At 53.4% G+C, this 20016-nt stretch overlaps 1 protein-coding gene across 1 annotated transcript; it reads right to left on the minus strand.

The window, feature by feature from the left end:
• Positions 1-9232: 9232 nt before the first annotated feature.
• Positions 9233-19862, minus strand: PTGER3 (prostaglandin E receptor 3). The gene is made up of 2 exons (XM_015870909.2): positions 18897-19862; positions 9233-12330 (listed from the first exon to the last, which is right to left on the minus strand). Exons 1-2 carry the CDS (start codon positions 19719-19721, stop codon positions 12043-12045), a joined length of 1113 nt encoding a protein of 370 aa, XP_015726395.1. The 5' UTR covers positions 19722-19862; the 3' UTR covers positions 9233-12042.
• Positions 19863-20016: the final 154 nt, after the last annotated feature.

Consider the following 20016-nt stretch of genomic DNA (forward strand, 5'->3'; position numbering starts at 1 on the left):
CCGTGTCTGGACACTGTGAGGAGCTTCCAGCCACTTCCCAGCTCCAGCTCCTTCCATCCTGGGATGAAGCAGCGCATTGAACCCTGCAGTGTGGGCACAGGTAAAAAGGGAATTGGGCGAGGTAAGTTGTTGTAAAAAGCAAAGACTGTCATATAGGGAGAGACTGTGTTGTATGGGGAAGAAACCAGAGGATGCTTTCTGAATGGAAAATTCTGAGCTGCTCTCCTGTAATTAGTATTTATGAACTATGGGAAGAGCACTTGTTTATTTGTGGATCGGTGGTGCTCAGTGTCATAGCAACTGGGTAACTGCCAAATAATCGATACCTCTGTGTGCAGTAGTAGGGATGTGGGCAACGTGCTTCTGCTTGAGCTCTTTTAAGGCTTAAGTGCTTGGGAGCAAAGAGAGAAACAACACTGACTCAATGTGCCTAATTGGCAATATTTGGGTTCTTTGTTTTCCACGTGTGCTACGGTCACTCATTAACTTCAGGAGTCTTGTCTGGAGGCTTTATGAGCACACGGTCAGTTCTGCAGCAGTAGCACGGGGCTGAGTCTGGGCTCTGTGGGAATAGAAATGTGCAACTATTCCCTACAAGTTTTGTCAGGCTTTCTCAAAACCATCCCCAAGTTGCATTTGTTAGTGTCAGAGCATCCCCTACCTTTGCTGATGGATGCTGCCAGCACTCGGTGTGGGCTCCACCCCAGGCCTGAATCTTGGTGTTCCTTAAAAAGGCAGGGTAATCCCAGGGAGACATTCCTCCATTCCTCGTGTCTCTGGAGCCCTCCATCCCATTAATCATCTCAGTGCTTATTTCCGGACCCTTTCATGTTTGTCCCATTGGAATACCATGTTAGCAGCCCAGGTCAGCATGTTCCTTGGTCTTTTGTGCAAGCAACATAAATTTTCAGTATGTTCTACATGTTTCTCTAGCATATGGAAGTAGCTAAGTGCCACGTTAGCTGTCTTTTCAGAGATGCTGATTGCAATGAGCCGGCAAGGAATGGCTGGTGATGCCCAGGTTCCTTCCCACAGGGATCTCGGCCTCTCTGGAGCCCTGTGCTGGGTCCAGCTCTGTAATGCACATTGCTGCTGGGTCCCCAGCACTGACCCCCACCTCCGGTCATGCTGGGCAGTGCCACTGCTGTGTGTCTGCAGCACTGATTCGCCATCTGTCTCCAAATCAGGGTTTTCTCATCACCACCAGCCTGCGTTGCTCTCTCCTCCCCCAGTCCCTCAATGTACTATGGAAACAGAGGAAAATCCAGCCAAAATCCATGTGATGTGTGCTGTACCCAGAGCTGGAGCTGGGGGCTTTTTTCTGCCCTGGTCTACTCCTTCCAACAGCATTGGTGGTATTTGTAAGAGAGACTCCATTTTATGTGCCTTGCTTCAGACACATCATCTCATTCCAGCTATTACACGATGCCATCCCCCATCGCTTTTCATTATACTGCTCTCCAAACTGAGCACTGCTTTCACTCTATTCCTCCATTCACTCTTCAGAGGGTAATGGGCCAGACCTACTCTCCTATTTATATCCTCATGGTTCAGTTTTAAAAGACAAGCCCCCTCCAGCCCATGGTGCTGATGGGCAGTGTGCCTTCGCTCTGTTGGTGAGCGCTGGGTGCGCTGCATGGTGATGGATGTTCTCATTAAGGACCACTGGCTGTTGGCCATCTTGTTGCAAGTGCCGCTGCTCTGTGCAGTTGTGTTCTGCTTGCACCAGGAGCATCGCTCACCCGGGATGAGAAAAGCAGAGTTAGGAAACAACTGCTGGAGTGGAGCGGCTGTGCTGCCCAGTGTTGCCTCAGAGCCACCTCCAGGGCTGCAGGAAGAAAGGACAGTGTTCACTTGCACGTTTCATGCCAGCAGGGCTGCCAGAGCCCTCCTGGTGCACACTGCAGATGACTGAAGGGAGAAGTGGGCTTTGCTTTCATCTTTTGAGATGATTTTTGCACTCCCAGGAAGGATTCAGCTGCTGTGAATGTCTGAAGTGCAGCATTGTTCCAAATCACTGCGCATGAGCTCCAAGGTGATGTGAGATATGAGACTGAGAGCGTGCTTATAAAAATAGTAACAGAAAAGGAGTCTGCTGGTTGGTCCATTCTTGCCCTGTCTGATATTTAGACTTTACCTTCATGTCTACAAAGGACGTTCCTTTCTGCACCACACAGGGAATGAATCCCCACCTCAGCTCACCTAATATTTACTTTAATGCTATGTCTGAAAATGAAAATTAAAAGAAAATGTTTTTTTAATCTTTCTCTGGTGCTTTCAAGAGAGCTTTAATTTCAGTCCGCAAATGAACAGCAGGGGCAGCTTTTAGCTCGCTCTCTTTGGAACTGCTAGTAGCTTTAAACAGGCAGATGGGTAACTAACTGTTCTCCTAAGCTGCAGACACTGCCCTAAGGGAATAATTCAGCATCACTATGTTTGAATTTCCCCCTGACTGCATGTGGTCACTCAGTAACCACGTGGCTGCTGTGCTCTGAAAGCAGCCCCTCGCAGCCCCCTGGCTAAGGCAGAGTGTGGGTGCTGTGTTAACACTGCGCCCAGGTTCTGTGACTGCGGGTGCCCAGGAGGTGAGCACTGTGCCAGCAGTGGAAGAGGTGGCTGTGGGTGCACAGGAGGTTTGCTTGGGGATCTTTGAGGGCTTTTCCAAGCTCAGTGATCCTATGAAATCTCACCAAGCCTTGCCAGGCCTCAGCATTTCTTCCACGGCAGCCCTATGGTGGGACGTTTCAGGAGTTTCCTCTGGTGCTTGCTGTTGTTCCGCGTCCCTTTGGCTCTCATGGCCCCTGGCAGCTTGGGGGCCTGAGGGCTGCAGCAGCTGCCATCCCATGGCAGTGCTAGGAGGCAGCTTGCAGTGCGGTTCTCCTGCACACAGCTCTGTGCATTATGCAGGGGAGGGTTTGTTTCTGGCAGGTGAGCAGCAGAGATATGGAGATAACAAATTCTTTGTACGAAGCTTCCCAGAAAAGGAACAAATTGTTGCTGTTGTGCTGGATTTATGGTGCTGTCGGGCTTCTGAGATGTACCCTCCACAGTCAGTCCTGTCCTGTGCCGTGACAGCCCGGCTGCAGTGCCAAGGGGAGGAAGAAGGTCCTTGGGAGGACCATATGTTCTATGTAGATCATTGTAGGGACAGAAAATCAATCAGAAAGCTGGGAAGAAGTCATTTCTCCTGTCTGAAATGGCTCGGATCAGGAAGGCCAGAGGCAGATGGACATCGGCATATCAGTGTGTGTGGAGACTTTAGGAATGAGCAAGGAATTGGAGGTGGAAGATGCTGCCTGTTGGCATATGGTGTAGCTGTCCCATCAGACAGACGCCCAGGTCCTTTCCAAGGGTCCCACCCAGTGAGGAGCAGCCCAGGAGGTGCAGCTGATGAGTAAGAAATGGACAACCACGGTGACCCCTGACAGAACAAGCAGAGCCTGGACTGGGAGCATGGGCAGCCTAATGACCCAATGGCTTTTAATTGTCCTCCGAATGAATGCCTTGAACCTGTCATTAATGATGCACTCTCCACCAGCTGTGGTGCATCCAGAGCTGCTGCTCACACACAACTGAGCTGTGCAGCCTAAAATGTACCACAGAACCCACACAAAGTGGTGTTGCACTGTTGGCTGGGGAAAAGTGAACAGCCATCCATTTCCATTTAGTGTATTGAACTGGCTGTACAGATTTTGTTATATGCTCTGCAACAGCTCCCCAGACATCCTGAAAGTTCTTTTCCTGTTCATGCTCCTGTTATTGCTTTATTTTCCCCTCTACCATAAAGCACTGGTTTCTAGGAAGCAAGGCCCTTCGTAATGGGAAAAAAAGGCATTATTGAGTCACACCTGCCATTTTATAGCATGGTGCCTGGCTGAGATCAGTGCTCTGGGCACAGGAGCAGGGGGACATGGTAGGGACAGTGCTGGGCACACAGTGAGGCTATGGTGGGGATGTGATGGGGATGTGGTGGGGATGTGGTGGGGATGCAGTGGGAACAGGTATTGTGCTGCTGGACATGGCTCATCTCTCCTGGCCCCTCACTCCTAAAGTCACGATGTGCCACCACTTACAGCAGATCAGGGCCCTGATCCCTCCCGCAGATCTTGCATGGATGCTAATTAATAATCGCCCATCTCGTTACACAACTGGTGTTTGGCGGAGCTCGCCAGGCTCCGTTGTGAAATGTTTTCCGTGTTTCAGCAGAGATCCCTCTGAGGAGCATTGCCAAAATAACACTGTGTTCCAAAGGGAGAGGGCTGCTGACAAACAAATGAAATTAGAAGCCCCACCAGCGGCCGGGAGACATCAGTGGAAATTGTGCAAAGGTTATTCTTCTGACTGTGGTTTGTCTGCCCTTCCTGACCCTACAGACACATCCGGACCTTCTCCTGCGTCACCTGTACCGCAAAAGCAGCTTGGAGGGTGTTGTAGTGTGTCTCAAAGTGCCTGGAGACACCAATGAGGTTTCCAGGTGTGTTACAAGCTCACTCTGGATGCCGTGATGTGGGGCCGGTGCCAAATGTGCTGGTGGGCCGTGTCTGGAACAGCACTGCCGTCCCTCACACCTTCTGCCAGCACTGGGAGCTGAGCAGGGCAGCCCCTGGGCTGGGGACATGGGGCATGGTGGGTCCCATGTCCAGCTGCTGCCCGCTGTGTGGCACAGTGACCATCTGTCCTGGCACACAGCCCTCATTTCCTGGGACACCACTCAGCCGGGGATTTCAGGAAAAAGGAGGAGGACGGGACACCCCAGGCTGTCTGGGTGCTGTGCCAGCAGACAGCTGATGGCTTCCAGGGGCTGTGCAAGCACCCTGAGGCTGCTGGGGCCAGTCGGCTCCGGGCTGTGACACGTCCCAGACACAACAGTGACTGTCCTTGGGCTGCCAGGGGGCAGAGCAACAGCAATGGACTCATGTTGTGCCAGGAGAGGTTGAGGGTGGGTATTAGGAAATATTTCTCCTCTGAAAGAGCACCCAGCACTGCACAGCTGCCCAGGGGTGGGGGGTCACTGTCCCTGGAGGTGTTCAGAGCCGTGGGGATGTGGCACTGAGGGATGTGGGCATGGTGGACTGCGATGGGATGGGCCTGGGCGTCTTAGAGGGCTTTTCCAGCCTCAGTGGCTCTATGGTTCAAAAAGCTGCCAACCTTCCTGGCTGCACAGAGCAGGGCTGGGGGGAGACCTTGTGCCTCGGTGGGCTCATCAGCAATCGTTACAGAACACCAAGGGCCTTGTGATGGCTGTGGGTCATTTCCCCTGAGCTCTGTGGGCACCGGGCGGTCACAGCCATGCACGTGCTTTGCTTACAAGTAATGTCTACATAAAGCCAATCGATAGCTGCAAATGGGTCCAGTAAAATATCAGCTGAATTATTAACTTTTGCATTGTTACTGTAATCAAGCTAATTTATTGACATTGCCACAATACTAATTCATTTCCAGGACATTAGATAATGCTGCTGGTTCAGCGCATACACAGGAGGGGGGAGCAGGGCCAGACCTGCCCGTGGTGGCTTTGCAGGTGGGTTTGAAAAGCATAAGTGCAGAAAAGGAGATAAGATGTTGTGCCTGGCCACTGGCACAGACTGCGCTGTGGGTTCTGCTGTCCCCAGACAGATGTGTGCCCGGCTTTCCAACAAGTGACACCTGCAGCCCACAGGCAGCACACAGGCACCAGGGGCAGCATTTAGGCCATTTCCTTGAGCAATTGAATGTTGGGTTGGGAGCCACGGCTTGGGGTTGAGCTCTTCTGATGGTGGGTACAGATTCTAGGGATGGATTTGGCAGCAGCTGTCATCGTGGGTGGCAGGAGGACACCGCCAAGGGCTGAGCAACTGGGATGTATTGGTGTTGTCAGACACCAAACGTGTGCTTTCATTATCCATATCAGCAAGAGGTAGGGTAGGACTGCACATTTATTCAATAAGAAAGATAATCAATAGCACTCAGTTTATTAAACTTCCTTAAGGTGACCGCAGTGTTATCTCCTCTGAATTTCTGATCAGTTTATGAAGCTGTGGAATGGCTGGTTTTGAATTAGAAATACATTTTGCTGCAGAGTGAGACCTCCTCATGGATGAGGGTTCTGGTGGGTGACCCCAGGATGGAGCTGGGTGCCCCTGGGCCTGGGGAGGTCCAGCTGTGCCCCCAGCCGTAGGTGCAGCAGTAACACACACTGAAGATAAAATCTGAAGCAGTTTGGAGCCGAGGAAGGGCTGCTGAGAGGCGGGACACCAGGGTAAGGGGAGCAACCCAGCATCAGGGCTCCAGCTTTGGTGTTACCTGACGAGGAACTGGGCTGCAAATGGATGTGCCAAGAGATGGAGACTCCTCTGTGTCAGATGGGTTTAAGGCTGTGTTTACTGCTTCAAGCACGCAGCACATCAGCTGTAATCAGACACTGCCAGGCTTCAGCCTTGAGCCACTGCGATTCACTGGGCTCAGCAAGGCACCCTGCAGACAGCTGCATCTCCTCATCCCCATGGTACCAAAGCATGTAAGATGCCAGGAGTTCAGAAGCTCCTTATAATGTAAAGAGTTTAAATTTCAATAGCCAAAGATTTAGACTGACATCTGAGCTAAAAGATGCAGTTTTGCATGGATTCACATCCTGGTAAGCTGGGGCTGGAGCAGGGCAGTGGGATGGGGCAGAGCGAGCAGTGACCTTCTCCTCACTTGTCAGGACAGGAAAAAATGATGCCCAAAAGGGGACAAAGGGTTCCTGGGTGAGTTTTTGTTTCTGTTCTTTAAGGCCTCTTCACATCCAGAGCCAGTGAATTGCAAACACACCAGGCAGAACTCCAGCTGGCTTCAACCCGGCAGCATATAAACTGCAGAACTGCTGGGAATTGATGCTTCACACTATAAAGTCCCTCTGAGATGGGGTGTGCGTTTCCTTCCATCCGCAGGGCCACGAGCCTTTATAAGCACTGGATTTATTTGTGTGTGCGGTGACTGCGGCTCCGCTCAGTGCAAACAGCGGCGTGCTGAAGGGCGGGCAAGGGCTGTGAGATGGCTGTGTTTAGAGAAAGTCATAATAACTGGGGCTCCTACCCTCTGCTACGATTTATTATCAAAACAAAGCGGCCCCAAATATAAATACATTGTCTTTAATAAAATGCTTTTGAACATATCTAACATATTTATATTCAAAGTGGCCCTTTTATCTTCTGCAGTGACCCAACTGAGTGCTGAGTGCCCGTGCATCCCTGTGAGCCGTGGTGCGCTGGGGCCGTGCTCTGGGGAGGGATGGGAGCTCAGAGCCAACACCCTGCTGCAAACTGGGTACCTGGCCCTTCCAGTGGGAGCAGAAACACTGTGCCAGCAGTGTGAGCAACCTGGGAGCAGGTCCAGCACCACATAGTTATGGACTGATGATGTTTTGGTTGAATCTGGGCTCCCTTGGGCACCTGGCAACTGGTTTAGGCAGCCAGGGGTGGCACTGCCGCAGTGCCAAAGGGCTCCGGTTAACCACCAAATGTGTTCAGTGGCTCGTGCTGCTCCCACGCTTCCTGGGGGAGAAACGTGGTAAGGAATAAAAGCAGCATCTGTTAATTTATAACCACAGTTCTGAATGAGATGGCAGTGGGTTGGGAATGCACGAGAAGCGTCACAAGGAGCAGGGCTCGGCCGCCCACCTGCAGGCACCAGCCCTTGGAACGTGAACCAGAAAGCAGCCCCACAGATGCTGTCCTCATAAAGGCGGCCGTATCCCTCAGGGCTTTTGCAGTAAATACCTTTCTGGTGTCGGAGCCCTTCCAGCATTCCTCAGAAGAGATCTGAAGAATCTGAAGGGCCCAAGCCTGGGGAACAGAGCAGCCCAGGGACCACACTCTGCTGATTCCTGCTCCCTTCCAACCCAGCCGTGCTGGGATTCTGTGATTCCCTGGTCCCCAAAACAGCCCCAGGGCTGCTGAAGTGTGGGCTGGGTGGCCTGGGGCTGCTGGTGGCTGGGGTGTGCCGATGGCACTGGTGGGGCTGGGTCTGAGGCTGCACTCACACAGCTATATCCAAAAGTTCAGGCTTTTATTGCACTGGTGCCGTCTGCCAGCTGTCATCGTCTTCACTGGTCCCCAGAGTACTTCCAAGTGTTTACTCTAAATTAATGTTATCTTATCTAAAAGCATTGCTCATTCAAGTGAATGGAAGAAACAGAACACAGCATTTCAGAGAAGCAGCGTCACAGACCGGTAGGGCTACAAGAACCTTCCAGCTCCAGCTGCCCAGGACCCATCCGTGGCCTCAGCACCTCTGGGGATTGGGCAGCAGTGCTGGGGCCTCACTGCCTCTGGGTGAAAAGCTTTCCCCTCTCATCTGACCCAGATCTCCCCTTTTAGCTGGAAGCCATTTCCCCTCATTCTGTTGCTATCAGACCATGTTAAAAGTCACCCTCCTCCTGTTTTTAAGTTCCCCTCAAGTACTGATGGCCGCAGTGAGGTAACCCCAAGCCCTCAGCCTGGCCCCATAGCAGACCTGCTCCGGTCTCTGACCACCTCACTCTTGTTGTATGGGCTATGATTCACTCTTTGCCACTGATCATATCCCAGCTTCCTCCTGCCCCCTGCAGCTCCTCTCGCTGTCACTGTGTGCAGTGCCCGTGCCTCCCTTCTGTGCTCCCTGCAGGTGGAGATGCACCTCTGCTCCCCAGCACCCTGTGCCCCATTGAAGGGCCGCTTCCTTGGGAGGACCTCCAAATGGTGGCCAGAATGGATGGTGGGAACAAACTACGGGGAAACGTGAGTGCTGCTGAGTGCATTATGTCTGCTAAGGGCTGCCAGGCGTACTCCAAGCCGCAATGTGGGGCTGCCACATGGCAATCCCTGCAGAGCTATGGAGCATTAAAGGAAACAGGCAGGATGTTGGAAATGAGGGAAAATTGCATGTAATTAGTTGCTGTGTCTCTTCTGAAGGCTGCTCACTGCACGGCAGCCTTGTGGTGACTCACAGAGCAGGACTGGCTGCTGTGTGCCAGCGGGGCTTCCAACACAGCACGTGGCTTTGTGCTGCTTCAGGAACTCCGGAGCTCTGAGCTGAAGTTACAACATGTGACAAAATAAAAAGGAATAATGCAAACAAAGTAGTCCTTCTATTTTAAAAAGGCAACATTTACCTTATTCTGATTCTTTCCATGGGGCAGGAAGTTGTATGGGAAGAACCCAGTGATGGCGAAGCGGCCGCACTCCAGGACAACCCTGTGGCTGCCTCTGGGCTCCAAAAGGAACCAGGCTCAGGACCAGGTATTCTACTGCACTTTTATTCCAACAGACACGATGCACATTGAGTTGGTACACAAACAAGCTTGTATTTAGGGCAAATGATCTCAAAATAGTTTTTCCATTCACTGCTTCCATACAGTCTGACAGAAGTACAACGTATTGAAATGGGCACTAGGAATGCTTCCATAGAGGAATTTACATACATCACATAGAAAGGCACCTTTAAAGAAATGCAACAAAAATGCACCTTGCCACTCAAACGAGTGTTGGGAAGGAAAAGCTTCAATTTCTGCTCAAGCTTTTTGAATAACATCTCTGAAAGGACGTTCCCCCACCATGTCATGTTGTGGCCAGCATGGTGACAAACACTGCTCCCACTCCTTGGCTGCAAACAAAGCAAGCATGCATCCTCATCCATTTTCTGTTATTTAGAGTAGATTCTCAGTGTTAGCACACACAGGGACCAAGAGAATGGCCTTTGCCCACACTCAGATGCATCCTGCTTCACTATGGAAAGGCACGGAGCAGCAGAGCTATGTTAAGGGAAAGCTGAAACCATCCACGACTCGCTTATTACAAGCCCTCGTGCATTTAACCACTGCCACACACTTTACACTTCTGTGTCAAAGGAAAGAACAGCATTTTCCTGTTGCGGCTGCAGAGGGGCTGATAGAGGAGGCCATGAGTCACCCTTCAGCTGACCACGTGCAGCCCCAGTGGACCCACACTCCGGCCCTGTGGCTCACCAGCGGCTCAGCCCCATTCCTGTGGTCATCCTGACACACTGTGCAGGCACCGGGCTCGCTGTGCACGCAGCCTGAACAACAGCAATCCTCTGGACACAAGATCAGGCCTGTAGATCACAACAGAGCTCTTAAAAACTTGGGACTGCTGAGAGGCACTTCCCAGAGCCCCGGGGCAGCTGCTGCTTCCAGCTGTGCCCCATGCCACGCTCCCAGCTGTGAGGAGCACACAGGTGCCCACCAGCAGTGAGCAGTGCTGAGCATTGCTGGGCATCACTGAGCAGCCCTGAGCCTCCTCCTGCCCCATGGCAGCACTGCAGCCAGGTGCCCAGCTCAGCTCTAGGCTGGATCCGGGGGAAAGCAGAACTTCAGCTTCCAGCTGCACTCCAACACCCATCCACACAAAAGCAGACCTCTGTAGATGGCGGTTCTGCCCTCAGATGAGGTATTGCTGCCTGATGTGGTGATAGCAACCAGACAGCATCACAGCAGAACAGGAAAAGAGGTTTCTTTTTTGAGTACTTTTACAAGCAAAGGCAGAGAAGCAAAAATCAAGGCTCTGTATCAGAGATTCCCAGCCGATGCAGGATTACACTTGCCATTAAGGCCCCCTGAATTCAGTATGACATGGCACACAGCACACGGTGGACGAGTAGCTGATATACAGTAATTGCATGTAATTTTGCCTAGGAGGCCATTAGACAGGAGACATTATGGACCATCATCTACAAAAAAGGCAAAGAAAATGGGGAGAAATGCAGTCCTTGTGAAAACGAGCCTCAGGTGTTCTGACAAATGGGTGAGGATTCGCTTTTCTACTCAAACCTGAACAATGGCTGGAGGAAAGGCTCCATAACGCACAGCCTTGTCCCCAGCTCTTCCAGTCTGCTTCATTTTTCAGAATTCCCAAAGCTGCCACATCCTTGATGTTTGTTTTCATGGAGGAAAGAAGAAAGAGAGAAAGAATGAAGGGAGTCGCCCTCCTGTCCCACCCCATAGGGCAGCTCAATAATGTAGAAGCTTCAGATTCTGCTGAAACAGATGACGTCTGTTTTGTCCCTGGATGAGCACATCTCCAAACAAAACCACCCATATAAAAGCTGCCTCTTTGCCTCTGTAAACCTTTGCTGCTAATCTACAGCAAGATGAACGCTCACCACCTCTTACAACCTGTTTATCACTCTCTCCATCTGTGCAAAGTAGTTTTATAGTCTGCTCTGCTATCAGCAACCTGTGTGATGTGTGGGAGCTTCACAGGCTGCTATCAAAAAGAAGGCAAAGCAGCACAGCTTCCCCACTGCTGCTGCCTGCCCTGCACTGAGTGACTCCAGCATCCACACAGAACCCGCATCCAGCAGGACCATGCATGTCACCAGGTGCAGCTTCCTTCATTCTCAAAAGGGAATGATCCACCATCACTGCTACAACTCAACCTTCTGCTCAAAGCCATGGAAATCCAAATCAAAACTCCTCGTTTCATCTTAATGTGCTGTCTGCCATTTTCTCTCCTTGTCCATCCGGAAAAACGAGGACAAGAGACTCTCTGAAGCAGATAATCTAATTGTTAAGGTTACACATAGGAGGGGATCTCTTCCATAATTAATCTGTTCAATCTGTTCCAAGTGTCCCGATAGGAAAATCACCTTTTCCAACCTTAACACAAAACCAAAAGGCCCCTCCAAGCTCCACTCAGGCAGACAACAAGTCGTATTCTGCAGCTCTGCTGGGAATTGCAGTAACAACAGAACTCAGCACCATCCAGGCTGGATGTGGCTCTGGGCAGCCTGGGCTGGTGGCTGGTGACCCTGCACACAGCAGGAGGTTCAAACCAGATGATCATTGTGGTCCTTTTCAACCCAGGCCATTCTATGATTCTATGACTCTATGAAAACCAATCCGTTTGTCTGCAATGGAGGATTTTTGGCACATTGGATAAGCACTTACTTGGCACTCTAAGGCTGCTCAGCACTGCCGCTTTCAGCTGTTTACAGAGATGTGAGCACGCGGCAGATGCCCAATTCACAGTAAGACATAAAGCCATTTGTTGGCCAACACAGTCTCCATGCAGGCAGATCTGCGCTCCATCATGCTGCTGTCCGTCGGATTTCATCTGACAACGTGATGGATCTCTCCTTCCACTCGTTGTTGGAGCACTTGGAGACAGCGCTGGCTGCCTGGCAGAACTTCTGGAGCAGGATCTTTCTGAGCAGCAGATAAACCCACGGGTCCAGGATCTGGTTGAGGGAGGCCAAGCGCACAGCTGTCAAGAAGAAATTGCACTCCTTGTAGAGCTCTGAGCTTTGGGTTTCTGCAGAGAAGCCCTTGCATGACTCAAAGGATGTGTGGCTGAAGATCATCTTCAGCATCGTTACCTAAGGAGAGTTGGAAGGGAAAAATGGCACAGTTAAGAGATCATCTCTGCATCACTATGTGCAATTATCCCCAGTGACATCTTGATGGAGTACAGTGGAGGGGGGTTGGACTCTGCTCCCGCGTAACAGCGATGGGACGAGAGGTGCCGGCCTCCCGCTGTGCCAGGGCAGGGGCAGGCTGGGTGCTGGGGGACATCTCTGCTCCACAGAGCGCTCAGCACTGCACAGCTGCACAGGGCTGGGCTCACATCCCTGGGGGCGTTCAGAGCTGTGGGATGAGGCACTGAGGGAGGTGGGCTGGGGGAGCTGAGAGGGCTTTTCCAACCGGAATGCTCGTATGGTTCTATGATTCTCTAAGGGATTTCTTCCTCCCTTGTCCAATTCAAACCATGACCACAGAAACTACGCACAAGCTTTGGGCAGGCAGCTCGGTCTGTATGTGTCTAAGGATCAGGGCACACACACACCGCTGTGTTCCTGCTGCCAGAAAAACAGTTACAGGTCTCGTGCCAACACAAGGAAGCACGTGCTGCTTCCCTGCCCCAGATCCTGCCCTGGGCTGTAAAGGGAAAGCTCTGACCTTGCAGCATTGCCTTAAAGGGACTCATTTTCTCATTTTCATATTATCTCAATTACAAGGAACAGCTGGATCCTGCCAGGTTTCTTTCCTGTGCAACTGCTGTAGGGAAGTGCTTTAGGTTGGACACCAATGCACGGAGCCTGATCCCCTCCCCCTGACCTCTGCCCTTCTGATATCGATCAGAGCCCATCAGATCCCTCTCAGCCTTCTCCAGGTGAGCAGTGCTGGGGCTCCCAGCCTGTCCCCAGCAGCCCCTCCCCCCCATCTCTGCAATGGGTGCTGAGATGCTCACATACCAACGTGTAACTAGAAGAAACGTGAATCATGATTTGAAAGTTCTCAGACATATTTAATTTTCCATGGTGGCTGGTTGGTATGTCTCAAGTTTTCCCCTGACCTTTCCATATCAACTGCACTTGTATTAAATACATTACTTTAGAGGCGTTTCACTCCTGTGCCGATAAGCTACGTCACACTTTGTGCTGCAGCCTTCCCCAGCAGCCTATAAGCTATAAGCACAGGCATCCAAACCTGTTCTGAGCAGCCCCAGGGCTGCAGCTCGCTGCCAAATGACGCGTGTGAGCCGCGTGATGGGCACGGAGCCGTGATCCTGCACCTGGCTGTGTGTGCAGCACGGCTCCTGATGCTCCAACGTGTGGTGGCAGAGGGAAGCCAGAGCTGGGGAGAGCTCAGGGACAGCTCTCTGTGTTTGCAGGTCTGGGCCCTGTGCCGTGGCAGCAGGGAGGCACCCAGCACCAGGGATGGGGGCTCGGAGGACCAGGCAGCCACATCCATGACTTTCCCTGGACAAGTCATTTATTGCATGCAAATCCTTTCTAGGCATGACTTGAAGCCCTTGGCTGCCTGGAAATCCAGTGGAACTGAATGCAGTGAGCCTGCCAATTGTGATGGGGATGCCAAGAGGTGGTGCAGCACGTCCTTCGCACTAAGCACTGTGCTGACCCTATTCAGCTCCTCCCTCACTCACCCACCCATACAAGACAAAATACAGAAAAGTTATCACCATGTGAACGTGGTTTCAAACCTCCAGGAGCTGCCTGACTCTATAGCCAACCCTACGGCTTTCTTACATCACTTCTATTCCGCCGTACAGAGGGCTCACCATGTCTGCAAGGGTCAGTGGCCCCAGGCACTGGGCAGCAGCCAGGCCTGAGCACGCAGGAGCTGCTGGGGGATACGGCCTGGCCACTTACTGACAGCCCCACACGAGCTCTCAGCATCAGCCTCTGGAAGGGCCCAGTGCAAGGCAGCACTGTGAGCCAAGCCAGGGCTCTGCACAGCACTGCCTTCAAGCAGCACTGCATGGCCGGGTGATGGCTGGGCTTCATGGTACAGCCACCCCAAGTGGGGACCAGGACTGCCTGCAGGGTGTTCTGCTCTAAGGGATCTTCTGGGTACCAGAACAATGACTGCGGCCTTGGAAAAGGCTTGGAAGAGTGCACAGAATCACAGACTTGTAGGGGTTGGAAGGGACCTCTGGAGATCCCCCTGTCCAACCTCTACAGCAGCTCCCTGCAGCAGCTGTGTGGGAAAGCATTCAGGTGGGTTCTGAATATCCCTGGACAAGATCCCCCACCTCTCTGAGCTCTGGGCCAGGGCTCTGCCAACCTCAAAGTCAACAGGCTTCTTCCCATGGAAGTTCCACATGGCAGTCCAGACAGCGGGGCAGCTCCGACAGCAAAGAAGAATTGTTTTTGTTTCTTTAAATAGCAGCAGTTGAGGATTCCATCGGCTACATTCAACTCACTCCAAAATGAAAAGCGATTGCAGGCAGATGTTTTAGAATATGGGTACAGATCCCAGGCACCCCAAACAGCCGAAGACGCATTGTGCCCACACAACCCAGGCTCTGCACTCTGCCTTACCCAGCTGCGTGAGGGCCCTGGCACAGTCCTGGTGCTGGCAGCCCACCGAGCAGCCCCTCCATGTATGTGTGCCCGCCGTGCTCCAGCTGCAGCCGGTGGGAACCGAGCTGTGCTCATCACTCCCAGCGCTGCTCTCCCTCCATCAGCTCCTCTGGGCCATGATCTGGGAGCCTCTATAAGCTTTACAGACCTCACTGTCTTGTTCTTTTGTGAGTGAATCCATGGAGCTACAAAAATATTAGACTAATAAAATACGTTTCTCAAGCAGGCAACTGCTGCTTATTTTGGCCTTTGTTACATAATGGAACAGTTGTTGGAGCATCAGTTGCCTTACTGGAAATTTTTCCTGATATCCTCAGGGAGTGTTTATCACAGTCTGTACTGGGCCTCTAAATTCATTAGGAGAAAGACTGCAAAAAAAGAGACACAACATCAGGTGGAGCAAAGTCAGAAGAACCACACAACCCGTGCCAACAAACCTTGGGCTCCAAACTCCAAGAGCAACATAACAGGTAAGTTAATCAATGAACCAGGTAACAACCTATTGTCATCACAGAGCACAGCTTTGCAGTAGCACTGAACCTGCGCTGCTGTGGCATCCAGAGCCAACAAGTGGATCTTTGTGAAGTCTGACTGTAGCTCACAAGAGAATTCTGGGTGTGTTCCCAGCAGGCTCCGTGCTGTGATGTGCTGCCACCGGCCGAGTTCCACGCGGGCACTCCATGGTAGGACCCAAATGGTTTACAATGGTTTACAATGGCAGACCAGCAGAAATTCCCTGCCGTACACAAGTTCCTCCTGCAGCACTTTGCAGGGCAGCACTCGGGGCCATGTTGTGCTCCTCTTCTGCCCACAGCTGCCCATCCACATCGCTGCACTCTGGGGGCGTTTCCTGTTATCTGTGTGGCTGCGCTGCTGAATCCGCAGCCCAAGATGGACAGCAAATAGCTGCTGTGCTCAGAGGTGCGTATTTTTAGGCCATGAGAGGGCTGAGTGGCTGCTCTGGAATGTGGGGCAAGAATCAGAAGTGAAATTCCTGGTCCCAAACTGCAAAACCTTCTCGTGAGATAGATTCCAAAAATCCAAACGTGTTTTCCACGCATGGTGAAGACAGGAAGATTTATCTGTTTATGTTGCTTCTCCTCTCCCATTAGCATTAATCTGCCGCTTCAGCCATTCTCTCCCACAAAGCAAAGAGAGCTGCAGAAGGAATACAGGGCTCTCCAGATGAAATAAAGAGCAGCTGCGGTGGGCGAACCACAACTAAGGCAGGATATGCTTTTTCCTGATAGCATCTATTAATACTCGCAGACGTGTCCCACCTTATCTTGGAGTCAAAATTGTCATTTTGCCCCAGTAAAGCACCTGCAGCCGGCACACAAAGCAGAACCGCACACCTCCTGTGAGCTCTGCAGCCCTCAGCTCCGGTGCAGCAGAGGGACCACAAGCAAATCCTTCTGTTCCTGTGGAACGTGGCTTAAATCACCTGCAGTCCACTTGGAGACCTACAGGGAAGGCCGAGGATGTGAATGAGGTGAGCAGGCTGGCAGGAGAGCAGGAACACGAGGAGTCACACACTTGCAGGAAGCACGTGGTCTCATTTTTACCATCCAGATGTGCTCTTATGTGGGACAAATACAGCACAGCAAAGTCCAGCACCCTGGCTGCAGGAGGTCATAGAATCATAGAGTGACTTGGGTTGGAAGGGACCTCAAGGATCATGAAGCCCCAACCCCTCTGCTGCAGGCAGTGCCACCAACCTCCACATTTAATGCTGGACACGACAGCCCAGGGCCCCATCCAACCTGGCCTTGAACACCTCCAGGGATGGAGCATCCCAGGAGCCTTCCCTGCTGCATGGACAACAGCAGCCCCATTGTGCAGGGCAGGGAGGAAGCGGGGCACTGCAGGACACGGTGCTGCCCCATACAGGATGAGTGCCTCAGCAGGGACATCACCGCCTCCCTTCTCTCAGTAAAGGGGCTTTCTGGAACCATTTTGCACACTTAAAAGGAAAAGCAGCAGAATACCTGAGTGTTTCAGCTTGAATAGCCTTGAAAGTACCATGGCAGAGAGTGAGTTTGCACCCTGGAGCTGCTAAAATATCACTATGAGAATGAGAGTCTGGGTGCAGCTGTGCTTGTGAGCAAACAAGGAATGACGTCTCCGTCACCCCAGGAGCGTCCCGGTCCGCTGCTGGTTCACTTCAGTGGTCACGTTTGGCAGCTGAGCACCAAAACAAGCACCAGAGCAGCACACACTGGAAGCCACTTAAACTAAAGCAGCACCTTATGGAAGTGGAGCATTTTTCAGGTGCTCCATGCTGAAGGCGAGGTCTTGACTGCACACCAAAAGAGCTGGCGCCTGTACTACGAACACAGTTCCTCTCCTCCTCTAAACACAGCACAAATCAAAGACATGGAGCGTGGCGGAGCTCTGGCTCAGAGCCTAGAGAGGTGCTGGAGTGATCCAGTTCTCCATGCACCTGCCATAGGGAAGTGCTTACAGGGGTCCCTTCCAGCCCCCATTGTTCTGTGCTCCAGGTCTCTGAGCAATACTGCAGGAGGTAAAGCACCACAGGGAATCCCTGCACTGTCAGCAACTTGCTGAATATCCACATCCCAAAGGAGGATGACAGACACCCCCCAGACCAGGCACCTTTGCTCCACGCTGCAGGGCTGCTAACAGCCCATGTACAGCAGCTCTGCCATAAGCTGGGGGAGCACAGAGCAGTGCCTGCATCCGGATGGGAAGAATATGAGAACAAGGACTGAGGGGGCAATGCATTTCCTGCCTCTAATCACTCTCCTTTCATTTTTTTTACCCTTTTAATTACGGATGAGCACAAAGCAGCAAACTCCTGTAGAACCACAGAACTGCTGCGGGGGCGGCAGCACAGGAAGGGCAGCACGGCAGCCTCAGTGCCGGCATTGCCAGCTCCGACCCCCTGGGTGCCAGAAGCAGGGAGTGTTGTACTCGAGTTCTCGCTAAACCCACAGCACAGACCACACGTTACTTCCATCAGAAGCTATTAATCATCTCTAGAAAGTGATCTTGATGCCTCTGAGCTCCTTTTGGGGGCAGGGCTGTTTTGGAGATTCGGTGGAACTTTACAAGGATAATATTCATAGATTAAATTAATTTGCTTTCTATTTTTTACCTCAACCATGTGAACTGCCAGCTCTGCCAGCCTTTCCATCACAGAGCTCGAGCTCTCAGTGCACAGAAGGGAAAAAATCCTCCCTGTGCCATACAGCCACACAGCACCCATCATGTAAGTGAGCTTCGCCCCTCTCCTGCTGAGGGATTCCAAACAGTACAGCCTGTTCCCAAAGCACATTGCCCTCCCATGGCTGAATTCGGGGCTCTGGGCAGTTGGATGCGCCCTCATCCCATACAGAAGAAGCAGATGTGGACGCAACCCATCTCCTCTTACAGCATGAAGAGGGGGCTGCCCCAGTGTGACAAAAAGCGGCACGAGAGAGGGAGAGCAAGACAGGGGCTCTTAAAGAAGGAAAACGAGTTAAAAAGCCCTGAATGCTGCACTAAAAAAGGCAGAGCGAGCAACCTGCTGACAACCGGCGGGCGCCAACAAAGTCACACGGCACCTTTTTGCTCAGAGCACGGAGTAAGTTTTGCTACAAAGTGAGAGCAAATCAAAAGCACACAACGACTCCTTCCAACATCGCGGGGCTCCGTCCCACGGGCACGCAGGGACCGCTGTGCAGGGACCGCTGTACAGGGACCGCTGTGCAGGGACCGCTGTGCAGGGACCGCTGGGATGTTCCGCTTCCCTTGTCCCTGCGGCTCCATTCCCCGCTCTGTTTCCCCTCTCCAAACCCTCTGGGCAGCACACGGTGCTGCACCCCCGTACGGACCCGTCCGCCGCAGCTTATGGCACCGCCGACCTCAGTGCCACCTCCCAGCCCCGTCTCCTCACATTCAGCCCTTTCTTTACAACCCCCCCCACTCCATCACTCTTCCTTCCTATCACAGATTTTGGTTCTCTCTCCAAACTCTCTGCCCTCGGCCGCCCTCTGTGTCCGCTGCCCGCCGTCCCCACCCGCACCGCCATCCGTCGCGGCCCCGACGGCACCTACCAGCAGCGGAGACCAGCACGCCGACAGGACGCACATGATCCCCAGCAGCTGGAGCAGCGTCTCGGTGGCGATCCGCCCCCACTGCTTGCTGGAGCGCGAGGCGGCTGCCTTGCTCCTGCAGCGGGACACCAGGGCCTCGATGGTGGCCAGGTTACACGCCACGGTCACCAGCAGCGAGAAGAGCCCCAGCCCCGCGAAGGCGGAGGCGAAGAGCACGCTGCCGGGCCGGTGCCCTTCGGTGCTGATGAAGCACCACGTGCCGGGCCACTGCAGCGCGTAGCGGCCCAGCCCGGCCACGGGCAGCAGGGCGAAGGCGGGCACGGCCAGCACGATGCCCAGCAGCACGGCCTTGGTCACACGCGTCTTCATGTGGCTGGCGTAGCAGTGCGGGGCGCGGATGGCCAGAGTGCGCTCCGCGGCCATGACGCTGGCGATGAAGAGCGGGCAGAGCCCGAACACGGTCATGCTGAAGCCGAAGAAGGTGCAGAGGCGGCCCGAGGGGTCGACGTTGACCCAGACGCGGTCGGACAGGTACACGGCGATGACGATGGGGCTGGTGAGCAGCTGCCCGGTCAGGTCGGTGAGCGCCAACGAGCCGATGCACAGCAGGAACGAGCGCTTGCGCCGGTTCTCCTTGGCGCGGTAGCTGCGGGACACCAGCAGCATGGCCAGCGCGTTGCCCACGATGCCCGTGATCATCATGGTCAGCGGGAACGCCACCGACACGGCGCCGCAGCCCTCCGCCGAACGCACGGTGCCGTTACCCCGCGGCCGCATGGGTTCCGTGCCGTTGGGGCCGGGCTGGCACAGCGGGCGGCGGCTCATGGCGGCGGAGCGGAGCGGACCCGGCCCATGGCAGCACCGAGCAGCGGCGACCCGCCGGTATGAAGCTCCGCCGATATGAAGCTCCGCCGCTCAGAGGCGGAACCGCCCCCGGGGAGGGGACAGGCGGCGCGGAGCACGGCAGGGCACGGCTCTGCACGGCACAGCACGGCTCTGCACGGCACAGCACGGCGCTCCCCTCGCGGCGGGTCGGCACCGCGGTTCGTCCCCACGCGGTCACGCCGGGAGCAGCACCTCCATCCCAGCGCCTCCAAGTTTTCCCCAGCCCTGAAGTACC

This window comes from Coturnix japonica, chromosome 8 (assembly GCF_001577835.2).
Source record: "Coturnix japonica isolate 7356 chromosome 8, Coturnix japonica 2.1, whole genome shotgun sequence".
NCBI classification, from domain to species: Eukaryota; Metazoa; Chordata; class Aves; order Galliformes; family Phasianidae; genus Coturnix; species Coturnix japonica.